Here is a 20,299-nt window from a genome sequence, read left to right on the forward strand (position 1 = left end):
GGCCATCTCGTCCCTCTGTCTGTTTTCACAACTCCCCCTAAAAACTGGGAGAATTAAGTCCAGGTGGTTGTTTATTCTGGCATTCAGATCCCTCCTAACTTGGGACTCCGCTGCATCCATACAGCTTTTTCATCCACCTCCCTTTATAGACACCCTAGAATATGCATAGCTTAATGTAGGGTTGAAAGACATGGGTGTGGAATCTTATCTTATCTCTGATGTGTACTAGCTGTGTTGCTTTGGGAATTGTGCTAAATTCCACGAACCCCCGTTTCCTTGATTATGACATTGGAGCTAACAGTTCGTACCTGTCTCTGCTTTTGCCCATGTATTCTGTCTCAGCGCGTTCATAACGGCACATACTTCTCTCATCCTAGGCTCGGAGAGAGGGAGGAAGAGAGAGAGAGAAACATCGGATGGTTGCCTCCTGCACGCACCCTGTGCCCTGACCAGGAAGCAAACTGGCAACCTTTTGGTGCACGGGCCATGCTCAGCCCACGGAGCCACACCCACCAGGGTTGATTCTCATCGAAACGACCAGCTCCTATTATGAAAGTCTGGCAATAATTCTTATCAGTATGGTGACAACATCTTAAGGGGTGCCCAGCTTTACTTCCCCGAAAGGCAGTGTGGAATCCCAGGGACAGGAGCCACAGCCTCCATGACCATCTTTTACTGATAGGCAGGACCGCTGTCACGACTTTGTCATGACACATCATGCTACTTGTTCTTCATCGTCTGAGTCTGCCAGGGGGAGTCTCAGCACGGAGTCGGTGCCGTTATGTTCCCTCCTGGATCTTTGCTTTCCTTCCAGGTGCCCTGCTTAATTCTCGTCCCTGGCTTCCCTCGCCTGCCGAGGGCGGCGCTGTGCTCCGCTCCGTGTCTCTGAGGGCTACCCGTGCAGGCCATTCTCTCCGGCAGAGGTGTTCTTTGCGAGCTGGGATTTCAGGCAGGACTTGAAAACCTCCGCAAAGGGCTCCTTGTAGGTCCGGGGTGGACAAGAACCCTCTGTTCTGTAGGACCCCGGCTCTGTCTTTGTAACGCTATTAGCCACCAATCAGCTGGAGCAGAGGAGTCAATCTGTGACCTGTATGGTGCAGATTACGATTGTGTAATTAGAATGACTCTTTCGAGAGCATCCGGATTCTCGTGAGCCCTGGTCTCTTTCGGAGGCTTAGGCCTTAGCCTCTGGAAATACGCGTTTTGCTCACACTTCAAGTCCGTCTTGCTAACGTCAGCACAAATATCCGACTGCAGCGGAATTCTTCTTTGTTGTCTAGCATGACGTTTAGCAACATTTTAAGCGAGTTAGAATGTTTTTGAAAGAAAACATTAAACATATCGACTATGAAATTCTTTTTTTGTTTTATTGTTGGAAGTATTACAGATGTCCCCCCTTTTCCTCCATCGACCCCCTCTTCCCCTCTCCACACCCCTCCTGCTTCCCCAACCAAATGAATGTCTGTGTCCATTGCTTGTGCATAGATGCCCATGAGTTCTTTGGTTTATCTCTGAAATTCTTATTCTTTATTAATACTTACAATTTCCTGTACCTCTGCACTCTCTTTACCTAAGCCCGTTTACCGAACAGTTTCCTGTTGCACCGTCACCCAGGTGAGGGCTGGGGTTCTGCGCGCCTTGTTGTCCTGGCTGTTGTGGTCACAGCTCCTGGCAGGGAGCTCACCCTCAGGAGATGGGCCTACTGCGCCGCTGAGTGAATCAATGTTTGCTGAAGATAGAGACAGTGATGCAGTGGTAATCGTGTTGAGGTGAGACGCAGACGCACATGCAGTCACACGACACACTCGTGCGTGTTTACAGCACATCTCGTAATCATGTGACGGAGGCGGGGTGGGGGAGAAAGCGGTGGAAAGGCACCCCCTCTTGGGCTGCCGAAGGCTCAAAGTTCGCTCTTAGAGACCCAGTGCACCAACAGCAGCCTGCGGGGGATTGTCTATTCGAAAGAGAGGCCACAGGCGAGGCGGTGTCTTGGTTGCCCCTGTGTGAAAGGGTCTGTCTTTGCCACCGTCGGGGTCTGGTGATGTGAAGATGCTCATAGTAAGAGAGTATCAGAGTTGGGCACCATTACATTAGACCAGGGTCCTGGGGTCTCCAGAAAAGACAGAGCAGTCAAGGAACCTACAGGAGCATTTTCATAATGTTTTGTGAGAATGTATACCTGGCTGTGTATCAATAATGTCAATAAGAACAGAACAATTGTAGGGGCGGATTATTTTTGCAGACCTAAACATAGCACCCCGAGGACAATCCAACATCATTAAAAGAACATTTGGTTTCATTTTTTGAGCATATACATTATCTCAGGAATGAGTGGTAGAGAAACCAATTGACTATAGATCTCTTTATACACTTATATGCTGTCCTGAAGGACATTAAGGGATAATAGATGGTAAATGAATTTTTATAATGTATGTACCTAAAGGTGTAGATGTAAATATTAATTAAGTCTTCCCCTCATGCAAAGAAAGGATTTGATTTCCCGCTACCACTAATAATAATAGTGATAGTAACAATAATAGCTACAATTTGTAGCTATGTGCCAGACACTTATTGTCAGCCTATGAAACAGGTACTGTTATTTCAACATTCAGATGGAGAAACTCCAGTTTATAAGTTCTAAGCAACTTAATTGTCAAGACAGGGCAACCAGTTAATTAGGAACGTAATATAAAACAAGATGTGAATGACTCAAAAAGGTCATGGTTTTATTCCCTGTACATCTCTTTTACCTCAACTTTTATAGAAACGCTCATAATGTAGGATTTCATCTAGCTATGTAATAAAAAATGTTTGTTGCTTTGACTGGTCCTCGGGGCTAGTACGAAATATTCCTAAGATCTCTGTTCCGATTTTTCTCTGGTTTTAGAGAAAGAACTGGTTTTTGCAAACTTTTGATTTTGAAATCAGTTTATTTTTTTAAAAAGTTGAAGTGGGGTTCTATTTCCTTCCCTGGAAATGCTCAGTTTTGATAGGAGGCATGGCGGACAGAATTCAGTGAATCACTCAGGGAAACCTCTTGACAGTCTCCAGCAAACCTCGTGTAACTTTTATGAAACACCTCCGCTCAGTTTGTCAGGTAGAATTTCCCAAGCACAGTCTTTCTTAGCTTCCGCTGATTCCATTTTTAGGAGCGCAGAACAGTAATAAGGCATTATCCCACAATGTGAAAGCTGTTCCCTCTTTTCCTTTTTAATTGAAGGATCAACTATTCACACAGGGACCTACCTGCCACATCCAATCACCATCGGAGCTCGTGGGGGAAGCCTCCGTTGATATCCGCATTGCCAGGCAGTACTGGGGGGAAAACAAACAGACGTGTTTGGAGCATTGCTATGCACTAGGCATGTTATTTTGATGACACACTAATGCACCGCTGTTTAATTCTTACAGTAAACAGAACTCCTCCGTTTAAACAGAGACACCTTGTATTAAATTTGCATGACGTTGTACTTGCATCGAGTTTCCTTGGTTCTGTGTGACAACCTTTTGAGCACCTTTGGAAATGCAATTTGACATAACGTGATGAAGAGTCACAGCGATATATACCCCAGTGGATGTCCTCTGTGGACAATTATGATTCCACTTTCCTGAGAAAATTAAACACCTTAAAAATTCTACCATTATGGAAGGAGAAAGGTGATAAACTTGAAACTGCTTACACTAAATAACCAATGGGAATTAAGTATCCATTTTGTGGATTGTCCATTAAAGAAGCAGAATTTCTAGAACTGGCTAAAATAACCTGATCCCACCTTAGCACAAAGCATAATGCTTTATTTTCTTACCACGATCTCACTGATGACCGGCATCAGAGAAGCAGCAAGGACACCACAAAAATACAATACAGTACAATATCATTTCGTTTTCTTTCTTTTTTTTTTTTAATCCTCACCTGAGGACATTTCTGTATTCATCTTCAGATAGAGCGGGAGGGAGAAAAGGAGGAAGAAAGAGAGAGAGAAACATCGATGCACAAGAGACACATTGAGCCCTGGCCGGTTTGGCTCAGTGGTTAGAGCATCGGCCTGCGGTCTGGAGAGACCCGGGTTCGGTTCCCGCTAAGGGCATGTACCTCTGTTGCAGTTTGTCCCCGGCCCTGGTTGGTCGTGCGGGTGGCAGCCACTCGATGTGTCCCTTCACGTCGATGTTTCTGTCTCTCTCTCCCTTCCTCTCTCTCCCTCCCACTCTATCTGTACAAAAAATGGAAGAGTATCCTCGGGTGAGGATTAAAAAAAAAAGAGACACATTGAGTGGTCGCGACCCTCATGACCCCAACTGGGTCCGGGGACAAACTGCAACCGAGGTACATGCCCTTAGCAGGAACCGAACCCAGGACTCTCTGGTCCACGGGCCGACGCTCTAACCGCTGAGCCAAACCAGCCAGGGCTCGTTTTCATTTTTTTATGTTGGGTATTTTTCTTCTGCCTCTCTCCATCCCCACCCACCCACCTCTCAGCCCTGCTTCCTAGGTCGACCTTTATTTGCAATGTCAATAGGCCTCTTCTCTCTCTGGCTTCCTCGTGGTTTGTCCATGGGCAACAGTAAAAGCAGCAGCAAGAGAGGAGAGGATGTGAAGAAGATCCAGTCTCAGAACTTACTGCTCTCGGTTTCCTCCACCAGCTCCGGGCCCCAGGGCCACCTCCCTGAAGCAAAGGCTATAGCTCCTATCCAGGGGACCTTTGCAATCACTCAGCTCTCTGCCCAGGCCCTGCACCTGTGCTCACCCTAATCCCTTCCACACATAAGGATGTTTCCTGGCTCCCGGCCAACTGGTCTCCTAGGCATCCCAGCTATTGCTGGCTGGGGATGCTTTATTATTGTTTATTGCTCTCCCTTACCCCTAACCCATAGCGTCATAAATGGTCCCTTCACTAAAGTATCCCCTGTTGTCTATTTAAGTTGCCATGAGTTTCCCACTGAGACTGATTGATTCCTAGATCTCATTTAATCCACACGTAGCCTGCAGAATCTGGGGGGCTGGATGAAGAGATCAATGTGAAATGCTTTCCTTCGTTCTAGAAGCGTCAGAAGTCAATAAGGAAACAAACAAAATCTGCGTGTTGCCACACGAGGCGTTGTAAAAGCGAGTAAGGACAGCCATGCTCCACAGTTCTAAAGGCAGATGTTTAATAGATCTGTGATGTTTGATTTTTAAATGGGAATTGATTAATTGATACCTCATTGAACACGTTCTGTGTATTATGAAATCATTATTTGTTATCATTAATCAAGTCATGACTTAGACGTTGTTTTTTTTTTTTTTTTCCTTTTGATGTACTACGTCCAAGTGCCAAGTTCAGCTCTGGGATCCCTAGTGTTCATTCTCCGCTGCAGCTGTGCCTCCTCCGTACCAGCTGCCATTACTCATACGCAGCGTTGACAGTTAGGTCCGGCCTCGGTCCTCAGGCGGGTCCCTGTTTATCCTGGTTGGTGTTGCCAGGAGGGTTCAGCCAGCAGTTAGATCCCAGGATTCCCCATGGCTACAGGAAAGCACCCACAGGGCTGTTAACCCCTCCTTCTCAGAAAAAGGCAAGCCAAAATGTGGACGGTAAAAAAAAAAAAAAAACAGGAAAAAGTTTATTTCCCTAAAGAGAGACAGTATCTTATTTCCGCCCCCAAAGCACCGGGCATAGTACCTTTCAAGTCACTGACTGTCAATGAATGTTCGTTCATCTTCTCGGTAGGCTTGTCTTCATTGCTTTTAGGGCCACGTGCTCAGTAGGTCTTTCTGTTTTCGTATGTTTTTATTGATTGTGTTTTACTTTTTTTTCTTTTTCTTTTTTTTTTTTTAATCCTCACCCGAGGAAATTTTTTTATTTTTTGTTCAGATAGAGTGGGAGGGAGAGAGGGGGAGAGAGAGAGAGAGAGAGAGAGAGAGACAGAGACAGAGAGAGAGAGAAAGAAAGAAAGATCAATGTGAAAGGGACACATTGACTGGTTGCGACCTGCATGACCAACCAGGGCCAGGGACAAACTGTAAATGAGGTACATGCCCTTAGCAGGAACCGAACCTGGGTCTCTCTGGACCGCAGGCCGACGCTCTAACTGCTGAGCCAAACCGGCCAGGGCTAATTTTTTTTTTTTCTTTATTGATTTTAGAGAGGAAGGGAGAGGGAGAGAGAGATAGAAACATCGATGAGAGAGAACATCGATTGGCTGCCTCCTGCATTACCCCCACTGGGGATCGGGCCCACAGCCTGGGCATGTGCCCTGACCAGGAATTGAACTGATGACATCTTGGTGCATGAGTCAATGCACCATACCAGCCAAGCTTATTGCTTTTTTTAAGAACGAGAGGCAGGGAGATGGGGAGAGAGAAAGAGAGAAACATCAGTTGGTTGCCTCCCGTACACTCCCTCACCTGGGACTAAACCCGAAACTTGGGCATGTGCCCCGAATCAAATTGGCGACCTTCCAGTGCATGGGAAAATACTCAACCAACTAAGCGACACTGGCCAGGGCCATCAATTCTTTATGAATGGAATTCCTAAATATTTAAAACGAGAAAATTAGACTGGGAATGGATAACGGAAGTAGTTGCAGCCGTGGAATGAGACCGCCTGATTCCACACCTGAATTTACATTCGTCTGACCTTGGGAAAGAGCTTAGCCCGAGACTCCACGCGCTCATCTGTATAGCAAGGCAAATAACGGCTCATGTTTCTTGGTGTTGCCAAAGTTAATAGAAATAGCTCATACGAAGCCTAATGTCGACCTCAGTGTTCAGTACATCTTTAATCATAAAGTGTTTTATAACTTCAGAAATACTTTCATGGCCTTTGCAGAACATAGCGTTTTGTTTTCTCCGAAGCGATTCCTATATGTTCTGGGCTCCAGCCAAGAAGAGGACGTTATCTCTTTAGGTTTTATTTAAAATGTTGACTCGATTATATTCATTAGTTTTTGTTACTCTCTTTGGGAATCGGGAGGCATTGAAAATTGTTGGGTTAGTAAATTTTTGAAACTTACTGCTTACATGTTTTTGGAATGGAATATGTAGTGTTTCACATTATACTTATTTTATTTATATCGGAAAGTTTGCTAACAGTAAGAAGGTGTGAAGTCTGCCTGCATATACTGATAAGCAAGGGAGTGTTCTCTTCAGATGATATCTCTTCCTGTTCATGAATTTACCAGAAAGTTTGACTGTGTCCCTAATTCAGGATTTGTAGTCAATGGCCTAACCCAAACAAGATCAAAGGAATGGCCTGGCTTAGTCTTAGCTCCTTGTTTTAGGACATATGTGGACACCAGCTCTAAACCATATGGTGTCCTGCATTGGCCTGACCTTGAAATCTGGTGATTGGCTGATAATACCTGGACCAAAAGGCAGAAAATAGAGAGGTCAACATCTCTGTTTCATCCTCACAACAGGCTTACGTTGACCCCACCTTTCTGATTTTGGGGTGGCGACTCCCACCTTGGTAGTAGTTGGCGAAGGCCTGATAGATTACTGACTGCATGTGATATGATCAGATATATGCTTTTGAAAAACGCCTCTCGGACTGTAGTATGAAGAATGAATTCTATCAACGTGGGGACTCCTCCCCTCAGGTGTGAGACAGTAGCAGAATGGACTTGATGACCATGGTCATGGACGTGGGTAAAGGGCAATTTGGCTGCACAGCCGACAGGACTCAGTGATGGGGTCGACGAGGTGAATGAGGTAGAAGAGAATCTCAAAACCGATTTAAAGGGCAGACTGCACTTACCCAGTGTGTACTCAGTATCCCGTTGGGGTCTGCAGTTCATCTCTCAGCCCTTCCTACAAAGGCTGTCAAATGTGGTCACCTACAGAACACGTGTGTGCGTGTGTGTGATCTCATCTGCACTGAAGTTGGACTTCAATATCATCTACCTTTCAATTCCTATGCATCCTCCATACTAAAAAAAACAGACTTAGCAGTTGCATTAACTGTCACAAATCTCACTTAATTGTATGCTCAGCTCATTGTCATGTACTCATCTTACACTGAGCCCTTGTCTCAGTAACTCTCTATTATTTCTTTATCCGTAGTTCCAGATGTCATGAGTATCTAGTTTCTCAGCCTGGCCTGCTAGGGGTTGACTTGCTCAAGTGAGTCAGATAGACGAAGCCAAGAAGTAACTTTTGAAAGACTGTCACTGAGGGAGAATGGAGAAGAACTCCGAGAGTAGACACGAGAAGAGATAAAGCGTAGCTGCTGAGTGATGTTAAGGATAACAGCTGAGGAAGTACCCTCTGTCTCCTCAGTCCCGGAGGGCATTACTGAATCCCAGACTCCAGCCTCTGATGTCCATATGCACAGTTGGAGTCATCACAAAAGGATTCAATCATGTTCATTACAGTCTGAGTGAGGAGACAGGTGTGTGGCACTTGCTAGAAAGATTCCCTTCATAATGGTTCAGATTTTTAAAGTTTGTACTTAAGGGATGAGATTTAGGTGTAATGAAAATGCACTTCTATAAAATATCTCATTTCCCAATATGTCAGATAAATGAGATATTATGCACATAATCCTAGCATAAAAGATAGTCTCTGTTCCCCAATTATGTACAAAAAGGGAAATATTGATTTGGGTACTTTCTATTTTAATGTTGAAAAGTAGGTCAAGTAGATAGTGTTTCAGGCTTCTTACAATTTCTTTAAGAGCTTCTGCAACACATTATTTGCACATAGATTTTTTTTTTGGGGGGGGGGGGAGGGTGAGGATTCCGTGATTGCTTAGCTGAGTGCCTGGCACATAATTTCTTGTCCTTATTTATAATTGATTTTATCCATTTTTCTTCTCTTAAATTTTCAATGGAATCGTTAGTTTTTCCTTATATATCTTCCATTTCTTAGCTTGGATTCGTTTGTGCTTTTGTGTGTCTCGTATTAAGTGGCATTAAATCAAATGCTTCCTGTGCGCATCCTCAGAGTTATCACTGGTAGCCCTGCTAGCATAAAGGGCACCTGGTGCTCACAGCCTCACTGTTGTGGCACATGGTGGTAAAACGAAGGCTCTTTCTTCAAAATGTGCAGATGAGGGGAACGAACCTGCTTTCAGAAACATTAACTGCTCAGAGTTGTCTTCAAAAAGGAAAACGAGTCATAGCAGTAGCTTTACTAAAGTATTACCTCCTAGCAATTTTATAAAGCTGTAGTCCTAAAGGAAGCATTGGTCAAGATCTAATTGACCCAACAGATGACGCACGAGTCGTTTACGACAGGCTTGATTTCAGATGAGGAGTTGGTTACAAAAGTGTCTGAAGGGCCCGGGAAGAAAAGGGGAACGGAAGTAGGTGTGGAAGAATGAACAGGTGACCGTCAGTGACCTTCTGACTTCCCGGCACCGAAGCTCAGGTTCCGCCTGCCCTGTGGCGTGCGGCTGGGTGTGTAGTTCCACACATGAGCCACCAAGGTGACCTGCCACGGAAATGCTACCACTGAAGAAGCACGAATGCTGAATATTCTGAGAAAAAACAAACGAAAAACAAACCTAACCTGTAGGTGAACACCCATGAACTTTCTAGATAGAAATCAACAGGAAATGGGAGGAGGGAAAGTTAGTTATTGTATCTAAATCTCTAAGTAAATAAGTAACAATGAAAGCATAGTAACATCTTGTTTCTAGAACTTGTTCATGGCCACGGTTGACACTTTCAGCATCTTCCTTTTGCCCACAGCTGGTTTCCCATCTGTTTCTCGACCTGCGAGGCAACCGAAACCTTCTTTATGAGAGGGTCCTCGGTGGTCCCGGCTTGGGTTGCTGTAGACGTTCAATACAAATATGATCTCACTTTGGAAAACCAGCATCAGATATTGGTCCCTAGGGTGGGGGGCTGTTACGCAGGGGTCCTTTCCAGCGAACTCTCGGGCTTTGACTTGATGAGGTGCGGTGTAAGATGAGTAGCAACTAGGGTGTTAGGTCACTCCCTGCTACTTTCTCTATGAGCTGGATTCTTGATCGCCAGCAGTGTCGGGAAGGTCACCCTGACAGTGGGTGCAGCATTCTGCAAGTTCACAGACGAGGGTGCTGCGAACCCATTCGAGCACATTCTAGGAAGTACTGTGGTGTGGTCCTACCAGTAACACGATTCCTGATATGATGGATGATGAAGGTTTGATCTTCGTTCAGGACTTCAACAAAACCAGGTCTGATGTCCACAGGCCGAGAGTCGGGCCTCCTAGGAGTCAGCTCTCAGGGACTCCCTGGATGACTGTGACTTTGCTGGAGTCTTGTTTCAAATCTCACTCCGCCTCCCACGCCTCCATCTCTAAGCTGTGCTTTTCCATTTTATTTTCTTTTTCTCTTTATTGATTTAGAGAGGAAGGGAGAAGGAGAGAGAGAGAAACATCAATGAGAGAGAACATCGATTGGCTGCCTTCTGCATGCCCCACAACTGGGGATCGGGCCCCACAACCTGGGCATGTGCCCTGACCGGGAATTGAACCTGTGACCTCTTGGTGCAGGGGTCGATGCTCAACCACTGAGCCACACTGTCTGGGCTCTGAGCTATTCATTTTTTTTTTCTTTATTGATTTTGAGAGAGGGAGGAAGGGAGAAGGAGAGAGAGAGAAACATTGATGAGAGAGAACATCAATTGGCCGCCTCCTGCATGCCCCCCACTGGGGATCAGGCCCACAACCTGGGTATGTGCCCTGACCGGAAATTGAACTGGCGACCTCTTGGTGCATGGGGTGATGCTCAACCACTGAACCACACTGGCTGGGCACTGAGCTATTCTTTAATATCATCTTTTTAGCAAGTTTCTTCTCATACTCCAGGTATCTAGGTAGCTCTCTTTCCTAGAACCTTACATTTTTACTCTGTAGTGTATCCTGATATCTGACTGTGCTGTGTGCTCATTGATTTTTCTCATTCAATTTTTATTAAGCGCCTACTGTGTTTTAGGCACGGTGCTAAGCTCTAATAATACACAGGTGAGGACGTCATGTCAGGCAATTAAACTGTGTGGAAAGTGGGTCAGGACGAGGGGGGAGGTGTGTTATGTCCCCCCGGACAAGCACCTGAGGCCTGTCCTCAAGGAGAGCTCTCTGAGGGGGACATTTAAGATAATTCCTCAAGAGCACACCAGGGGGCCACTGTGGCGTTAATTTTACTATGAAAGAAGTTGCGATTTAGCCGGTGAGCCGAGTTTTCTCTCCCACAGTGTAATCTTTAGCCAGTGGGGGGATATCCCATTTCCAGTGAACCCAGATCCCCAGTTTTCTTGGAATGAATGTTTTAACTGGAGAAGTCACATGATTCCAGTCAATAGCCAGTGCCGCTCTTTTATCTCCAGCTGATGTCTTGGAAACGCATCGGACGTTCCTTCTGAAGTACATTGTAGGTGCTCATTAAAACCAACCAGTCAAACTTCAGTTAGAACATTCACGAGTGTCTCGTAAGTGCAATGTGCGCAAGGTGCTCCAGGCCGCCTATGTTGTCATAGCTGACGGTCATGGTTAGGAACATGGTGTAGTGGCATGAGGCACCCACATTGCAGGTCACAGTCTTCTCTGTTCTGGGGTGAGGTCACCTCGATTCAAATCCTGACTCTGCCAGTGGCCAGCTCTATGACCTTGAGCGAGTTCCTTCATCTGTCTGTGCTGGGGTTTCTCATCTATAAAACGGTGATAATAATATCGCCTGTGTGTAGAGGGTTAAAAAAACAATTCATAGCCCTGGCCAGTTTGGCTCAGCGGTTAGAGTGTCGGCCTGCGGTCCGGAGAGACCCAGGTTCGGTTCCCGCTAAGGGCATGTACTTCGGTTGCAGTTTGTCCCCGGCCCTGGTTGGTCGTGCGGGTGGCAGCCACTCGATGTGTCCCTTCACATCGATGTTTCTCTCTCTCTCTCCCTTCCTCTCTCTCCCTCCCATTCTATCTGTACAAAACAATGGAAAAATATCCTCGGGTAAGGATTAAAAAAAAAACGAAAAAACAATTCATACACACCAGGTGCTCCAAACAGAGCCCTCCACATCATGAGTAATATCCAACGCCTTAACAAATAAGGTCATTTTACTTCCAGAGCACGGGTATTAAAGATACCAGTTTAGAAAGCAATAGGCACGATACATGTACTGAGTTTATTCATCTTTGATACAGAACACAGGTGATCACAGTGAACGGGATGCAATGGACAGATTCCCAGACTGGGCATCTCAGGACCTCTCTCTATCTCTGTACTAATGAACTTAGCAATGTGATGGTCAAGGGCTTAAAGCCTGTTTTATCCTTTGGAAATAGACAGGTGTAGACTCAGGAAAACAGTAGAGACGTGTGGTTGCATGTCCGGAAGGCTCGCGGCCTGGAAGCCATCCTTTGCTGTTGCCTGTTCGTCACACTAAATGCCCGTTGTTACCTTCCCAGGGGTCATCACAAGCTATGGGCTGTATCTGGATGGAACATTAGTCCACAACTCCTCAGAGCTCAGCTGCCAGGCACATGGACTTGCCCCTGGGAGCCTGCATGCCTTCCGCGTGCAAGCGTGCACCGTCAGAGGCTGCGCCCTGGGCCCACTGGTGAGTGTGTCCCCCCGGGCGTGCCGTCCACGTCAGGGGACGGGGAGTCAGGAGACTGTGCTGCTGGCTCACTCGCCATGCTAGCCTTTCCGGGAGGATGGCGGTTCTTCTCCTTACACAATGTCACTGAAGAGTTCATAATTGTTTATGTTCAACATAAATGGCAAGACTGCATCCAGGTCTGGTGAAGGGCAGAATCCTCCACATTCTCCGGAAATTTCTAAATGTAAGTTGGCCAGCGTAGCAGGCAAACCTATAGTTTTGCCTAGTTTAGTAACAGTTAAAGTGCATTTTTTTCTTCCTGATCATGGGTTCTGCAACTAAGTTTATGATTAAAAAGTGAAAATAATTGAAGGCCCGTAAACTGCATAGTGTGACAACGGTGCTCCCCAATAATTGGGCTAATCGATTGAAAGGTTGAGTTCACCTCATCTATTAGACCAAATTTTTTTTTTTTTTTTATCCTTAGCTGAGGACATTTTTCCATTTTTTGTTCAGATAGAGTGGGAGGGAGAGAGAAAAACATCGACGTGAAAGGGACACATTGAGTGGCTGCCACCTGCACGACCCAACCAGGGCCGGGGACAAATTGCAACCGAAGTACATGCCCTTAGTGGGTACTGAACCCGGGTCTCTCTGGACCACAGGCCCACGCTCTAACTGCTGAGCCAAACCAGCCAGGGCCAGACCAAAATATTTTAATTTTATTAGTGTGATATAGCTTCATGAGCTCGGTATTTAAAATTGCTTCAATATCAGCTTTTTGATATCCACCTTTCAGAAATCTGTAATGCATATCTATATTCCCTTAGTAGCTAAAAGAGCGACACAATTATGCTTTTTATTACTGGTGTCATTTGAAAAATTCAATGAATAGTACATAGTTGTCCCAGACTCGCATGACATTCTTGAGTTTCTAAACATCACAGTTTAATTTTGTGCGTTTTTCTTGATTAACTCGATTTACCTTCTTTTAAGGGGAATGCCCATTAACGTTAGATACTTTTTGGCAATGCCGGCGAATGGGCTATCATTCTAATGCGCTCCGTCTCCACGGAGGAGTGTATCGTATCAATATTACCCTGAGAAACAGCTCGGCTGTTTCATTTTGGCTCCCTTAGTTTCCACCACACTTCCCTCTCTGCTGCAGAATTTGGTGGCTTTCCAAGCTGCCTGCCGTCATCTGTCCGTGGAACTGAGCTGCAGCCTTTATTGCCATTAAGTATTTTATAGCCCAGACCCTCCGATGGCGACTTGCTCTTAAAAGCAGGGATGGCAATAGGCCAGCTTTTCCTCCCCATTCAAAAAAGAAAGGGGAAGAGAAACAAAGGAACACTTCACGGGAACTTGCAACTTGGGTTTTTTCGAAACTAGAACCTGCCCGTTGTGGTCCGGGCTGGTGCACGGGCTCCCGCCCTGTCTCCGGGTGTCCCGGCAACTTGAAACAGGGAGACACGGTTATCGATCTGTGTCCTGCGTGGATAGCAGGCGATGTCAACCTTAAGAAATCAAATGCCACAGGGGCCTGAAGGGAAGAGGGAAAACAGAATTGGACTGTAGAATCCACTCTGTCGCAGCCTTGTCCGTTCCTGACCCAGCCCTGACATGCAGGGGGCTTGCTTTCTCCCCCCCGGTAACTTCTCTTTATCCTGGGCTCAGCGTGCTAACCTTTCCCCAAGTCAGTGATTTATCTCTAAACACCGGGATTGGACAACAACATCTTTGTTTAGAACCAGCCAGCGATATGCTAACAGGAAGTTAAAACTGGTGGCCTTCAATGGATTTCTGAGATACTTTGTGCCAATTACGGTGCATATTATGCCCTTACGAGATTACATAGGGGTATTCTAAATAGCCCCAGATATCTATCACAGTCATGCAGGAAATTACCCATTCAGGTTTTTTTGGTTGATGATTTTTTTAATGTATCCATATTGATTTAAGTAATCTATGAATCAATCTTAAAAGTCAGACTGTCCTATTATTAAATTACAATGTGATATTCAACAGAATGCAGCCAAATGTCGTCATGGCATATACATATCACTGACCGGCACGCTTCGTCTGAAGCCCAGAGCTCTGCTGCTTGATGAAAACAAAAAGTTATAATTTCCATTTTCAAATCTTTTTCTGGCACAAGTCAAAGAAGGTATTTTGAGAGAGTCAGATATTTTTTGGTTCATCTAACATTTCTTCATAATCGCTGTTGGTTGTTGGAAAACCTGGCTGTTTCTTTTACATCTGCTATGTATTTAATATCAGTATTTTTCATACCTGCAGGGAAATATGCAATGTTTTCTATGATAAATATGTTCCACCGAATGAAGTGTGCTGTGGGTCACCCTCAAAATTTGAAAGTTCCTCATATAATAATAGAAAAAAATAGTTTTAAAAGGACAAATTTGATAAAAGATACTGTATTTAAAATAAAAATGCATATATAAATTGAGTATTCTTACCATTTGAATGTAGTCTTAGCTCACTATGTCTTTTTGACCAAGTTTTTGGCTTGTGATTTGTGGTTCAGAAGGAATTGCTCTGTACCTATTTGAAAAACAAAAAGAAAGAGTTCTTTGTAGTTTGCTTAGTTCTTGGCCAACTACACAGTGTATTTTGCTTTTAAGGAAATTCCAATGTACAAAACAATTTACAGTGTCTTTGATCCTAATTTTAACATGCTAATATGCATTGTCAAATTAAATCTAGTAATTGGGACTTTATGAAAGTTTGAAATGATGGGGAGAAAAAACACAGAAAAATGCAACAGAGAACTTTTTAATTGCTTTCCTTACTCTCAATTATATTGTTGAATTATATTAGAGGGAAATCCTTCACGATTTTTGTCTCCCTAAAATAAAAATAAAATAAAATTACATTGAATTTGTCCATAGGAAGAGATTGCTTTGCTTTGCTTTATTTTTTTCCACTTAGCCGCTGTTAGATACAACTAACATTGGAGTCTGAGATTGGGGATTTTATGACTTTTTCTGGCCTTAGAACATTCATTGGATTCAGTTCCCCAGGGAACTTCTCAAGGCTGAAGTCTGAAACTATAGGTCACCGCTGGTTTAATTCCTGGTGATGGCATGCTTGCGGAGATAAACAACCAGGCACACGTGGACACATACATTTTCACATTCATTGTTTACACATTCATTGTGAATGTGTATTTAAGACACCTAAATTTTAATTACAATATATTAGAGTCCAGAAAATTGGGAGATCAACCCAATTATTACCTGCTGACACCCCCAATACCTCCTTGGGAAACATACTTATTCTACTACGCTTCGGATTTCTCAACTATCTCAGAAAGAAAAGAATACCTACTTTAAAAGGGGGGCTGTGGAAATGTAAATGAAATATAATGTATACAAGGGTTTCTGGTACTTGGTAAGAGTTTCATCAAGAATGGAAGTTTTCTGAAAATGTTTATATGTGTTCATTGCACATTTGTGCTCAAACATATTGTGTGTTTTTTCCTGTGTCATGGGAGATTTCTATGCAAAACCCAATCAAAACTTCCAGAATGCCTTTTCTGTAACAGTTTTTTTAAGGCAAGGTTGCTCATCAAAAGGTTAAAAAATAAATAAAATTTAAGACCGAGTCGGTGCACATGGTACAATTGCAAATTTAATGTAGAGCAAAAAACTGGAGTATTTATCTAGATAGTTAAGGGAATTTTAAAAGCATATCTATTTTGAATTAGCCGGATATTTGATGATAATATTAGAATGATCTGGAATTGCCCTTACTTCTTCAGCTGTTTTAGTTCTCAGTTTTTGTGGAATCCTTTAAAATAATTTTCTATGCCATAATTTGAACTATATACTTAGACATAATAAAACCAATTGCGCCCTGGCCGGTTTGGTTCAGCGGTTAGAGCGTCGGCCTGCGGTCCTGAGAGACCCGGGTTCGGTTCCCGCTAAGGGCACGTACTTCGGTTGCAGTTTGTCCCCGGCCCTGGTCGGTTGTGCGGGTGGCAGCCAGTCGATGTGTCCCTTCACGTCGATGTTTCTCTCTCTCTCTGTTCCTCTCTCTCCCTCCCACTCTACCTGAACAAAAAATGGAAAAATGTCCTCGGGTGAGGATAAAAAAAATTTTTTTAAAAAAAAAAACCAATTGCATTGTTATGAAATATTAAAATGATGAATTGATATTTTTTCCAGTCAAGCTTCTGGACCATTTACATAACTATTAGACTAAACAAGAAAGAAAGAGCAGGGGTCCCAGATCTAAAGAACCCCATAGCCGTTCTCAGATGACAATAAAACATGTCATGACCTCATACTTATTAAAAATTAACACTGTCTCTCTCACATTTATTTTCATAATTGGGAAAGCGTATGCCCCCTAACAAATGGAGGTTTCATCATTCCGAGTATTTGCCTGCCTAAGAGTTTCATGTTTGATCGCCTTCCAGGGAGGCATGGGCCTGCACTTCAAAAATAAGGTCGAAATTATCAACATATGCAATAAATCTTCAAAGGTCAACATTTCTGAGTGATGCTTATGAGCTGGGGGTGTTGTGTTAACAAATTTAAAGCCAGTTATTCAAAGATGCTAAAACATTCTGAACCCCTTTCTGTGTTTCTTACAAACTCCTCTTTCTCTGGTCACTTAGTCATATTTATTTTTTATTTTATTTATTTTTTATTGAATTTAGAGAGAGAGGAAGGGAGAGGGAGAAAGCTAGAAACGTCGATGAGAGAGAACATCAACTGGATGCCTCCTTCATGCTCCCCACTGGGGATCGGGCCCACAACCTGGGCATGTGCCCTGACTGGGAATCGAATTAGCAACCTCTTGGTGCAGGGGTCGACACTCCACCACTGAGCCACACCAGCTGGACAGTCATTTTTTAAATTTTTTATTTCACTATTGCGGTCAGTCTAGGCCCCGTACAGTTAGAATTCCATTTTGTGTCAGAGCCTGTCTCTTCAACTAATCCATCTTTGCTCTTTTCTGCCTAGGTTCATAAACACTGTATTAATGACGTTCTCAACTGTGTCTGTGATTACACCTTAGGGATGGAATCACTCGGGTACATTTATTTTTTGGATGTCTGGCATGATGTCATCTTCACACACCTAGAGAACTGTGTGTGTGTGTGAAGATGCTCACTGTGGTCTTTGACAAAGCCCAGAAGTCAGGAAGTTATGGACACAGATGTTAGACATTTCTCCTCTTTCGCAATCCCATGAACATGGTTTTAAGCCATCCTAGAAAGAGTCCATGGGCACGGCCATGCGCACCGTCCCAGCGGGGTTTGACCCACGTGTGCCGGAAATCACAAGCAACAGCCCTGGTCAGGAGCTCAGACTCCAAGCGCTCACAGCAGGAGGAGGGACACCCAGGCCTGCTTTGATCCTGCTGACAAAATGAGGTATTCATACAAGATGCTACTGTCAAAACAGTTTACTTCGCAGCCAGAAGAGCTCCTTTGAAGAGACCGGCTCAAAGCGAAGCGTGCACTTATTTTATTTGCAAACAAAAATAAATCTCTTCCCTCTCGCAGGTAGAAGATCGCACTCTCGAAGCTGCTCCTGCAGGAACGGTCCAGGTCTCGGCCAAAGCAGAAGGATCCCGGAGAGTCCGCGTGTGGTGGGAAGGACCTGCGCACCCCAACGGGCGCTTGACCTACTTAGTCCTTGTCACTGGGATGTTCTATGCGGATCAAGGTAACGTGTGTGTCATTTTTAAACTCGAATGACGTGAGGAAACACTTTATTTTCTTCTGCGATCCTTATTTTTAACCACAGGTTTCAATTTCTTTATTTTCCCTTAAAATAACCAATCGTGATGCGCTGATGTGGTAGTTGGGTTGTTTCCAGAGCAGCAGCGGTAGATTCATGTCATAACCGGTGAGAAGGGGGAATCCTCACACGTGTTCTATGTGAATCAGAATCTCCGGGGGAGGGGGGGGCGGGCAGCATGCCGGATGGTGCCAACCCCCTCAGGTAGTTCTGATGCACACCCGAGTCGGAGAAAGACTGGTCTAGTGGGTATGCTACCTTGCTTGATAAATGGTGAAATCCTAAAACGTCACTCACACAGAGTTGCGCTTTAATTTTGCAGTCCATCTTAACCTGGGTTTTTGTTGTGTGTGTGACCATTTTAATATTTCTAAGCTGATAATGCTGGTGTTCCAGTGGGCATGGATTAAAGACAGAGGGATCCTTGAAAGTACTGTCAAAAACCAATGGATTCGTAGAGGTTAGCTGAGGTGTGGTTAGGTGCGATGTTTATTTTCAGCAACCCATGCTGGAGAAAAAGGTAAGTATAGATAGATGGTACTAAGAACAATTTTGATGAAGTGCTTGCTTTCAGCATTTTCAGAAGTGGCCATACTATTTTTGAAGGAGATGTTTACACTGTTTCTTTGAAAATCAGCAGTGAATGTGCAAAAATAGTCACTCATGCTAATAGCAACAAAACGATGTCCCTTGGACTTGAAAGTGTTCCTTTGTTTCTGAAGTATCCACAAGTATTTGTAGGACTTAATAACATCCTCAAAGGGTAAAATCAGAAAAACAGATTTTGCCAAAGTTGAGGAGCATGTTCATATCTGTACACCACGCGGGCAAGCAAACGGACAGCGAGTGTGAGTGTGTGTTGGAGTCTGTGCTGGTCTCCTGGAAGCATGGTGTGTCCCTCTTTTATGCAATCAACTCTTTTTTTCTTTCTTTCTTGGTTTTAGAGAGAGGGAGAGAGAGAGACAAAACATCGATGAGAGAGAACATCTACTGGCCGCCTCCTGCATGCCCCCCACTGGGGATCAGGCCCACAACTTGGGCATGTGTCCTGACCGGGAATCAAACCAGAGACCTCTTGGTACATGAGTCGATGCTCAACCACTGAGCCACACCAGCCGGACCAATCAAGTTTTTGATGTGTTCTGCTGTGAAGAACTTGCGAGATGATGAGGTGAAGGAGTGATGCTCACTTTGCAAAAAGCAGCTCCATTTTGGCCGGACCCGTGACAACCCAGTGGCTCGCAGCCGGGTGAATAATGTAGCAGCCCACTTCCCCCTTGTGTTTAATCTTGCATTGTTTTTGCAGAGGAACATCTCTGCTTGCCTTCCAAGTCATGTCATCCCCGGTTGTCATCCCGTCTCTCAAGCCATCAAAACGGTATTAAATGTTGCAAAGCTCTGTAGCCAAAGAACTTTCGGAAGTCAGAACCCATTTGCAGAGCAGCCCTTGTAGAAAATGTATTCTGTTCTCGGCAGAATTTTCCTTCAGTTCTTTCCACTGAGAAGTTTACTGATTTCTCCCTGTGGAATCTGTTGGAATTTATCGGTTCATGGTTGGCAGTCACAGATTAAGGTAAATGTCGATCCGTAATGACCCTCTACATGTTAGTATTGCAGTAAAAGCTGGGCTTTTATGTCAAAGATATCGGAGAGGGAGCTATTACACATGACAGGGGTGATCAAGGGACTACAGACCAAGGCAAGCATTATTAAATATTGACTAGTTCTGTGATTTATGTAGAGCTTCAGGAAAAAAGTGACTTTTTAACCATTATATATTCTTCAGCAACGAAAACCAGCCATTTATCTCCTGCTGGCAATAAAGAAGAGAGAGCCTGCATATTTTAGTGGAGGGAAAACCCAGTCTTATAAATGAGATGAACTCCTTCCTGATAACGTTTCAGTTTGTTAATTGCCAAAAGCGAAACAGATAGATTGGAAGCAATTACAAGATTCGACTTAAGGAGTCTGGCGGTGTGCGTTCAACGCGAAGGTCGGAAGGGGGTGAGGTTGGGAGCAAGGGGATCATTTTG

The 20,299-nt window shown here is 44.3% G+C and overlaps 1 protein-coding gene across 1 annotated transcript in view; it reads left to right on the top strand.

Annotated features, from left to right (window-relative positions):
• The window catches only part of USH2A (usherin), a 534,168-nt gene that overhangs the window by 259,366 nt on the left and 254,503 nt on the right, over positions 1 to 20,299 (top strand). Inside the window, exons 35-36 of the mRNA XM_036277426.1 lie at positions 12,359 to 12,510; positions 18,029 to 18,191. Coding sequence (XP_036133319.1) covers positions 12,359 to 12,510; positions 18,029 to 18,191 — 315 coding nt within the window. The remainder of the gene's footprint in view (positions 1 to 12,358; positions 12,511 to 18,028; positions 18,192 to 20,299) is intronic.

This window comes from Molossus molossus, unplaced genomic scaffold (genome assembly GCF_014108415.1).
Source record: "Molossus molossus isolate mMolMol1 unplaced genomic scaffold, mMolMol1.p scaffold_m16_p_23, whole genome shotgun sequence".
Lineage (NCBI taxonomy): Eukaryota > Metazoa > Chordata > Mammalia > Chiroptera > Molossidae > Molossus > Molossus molossus.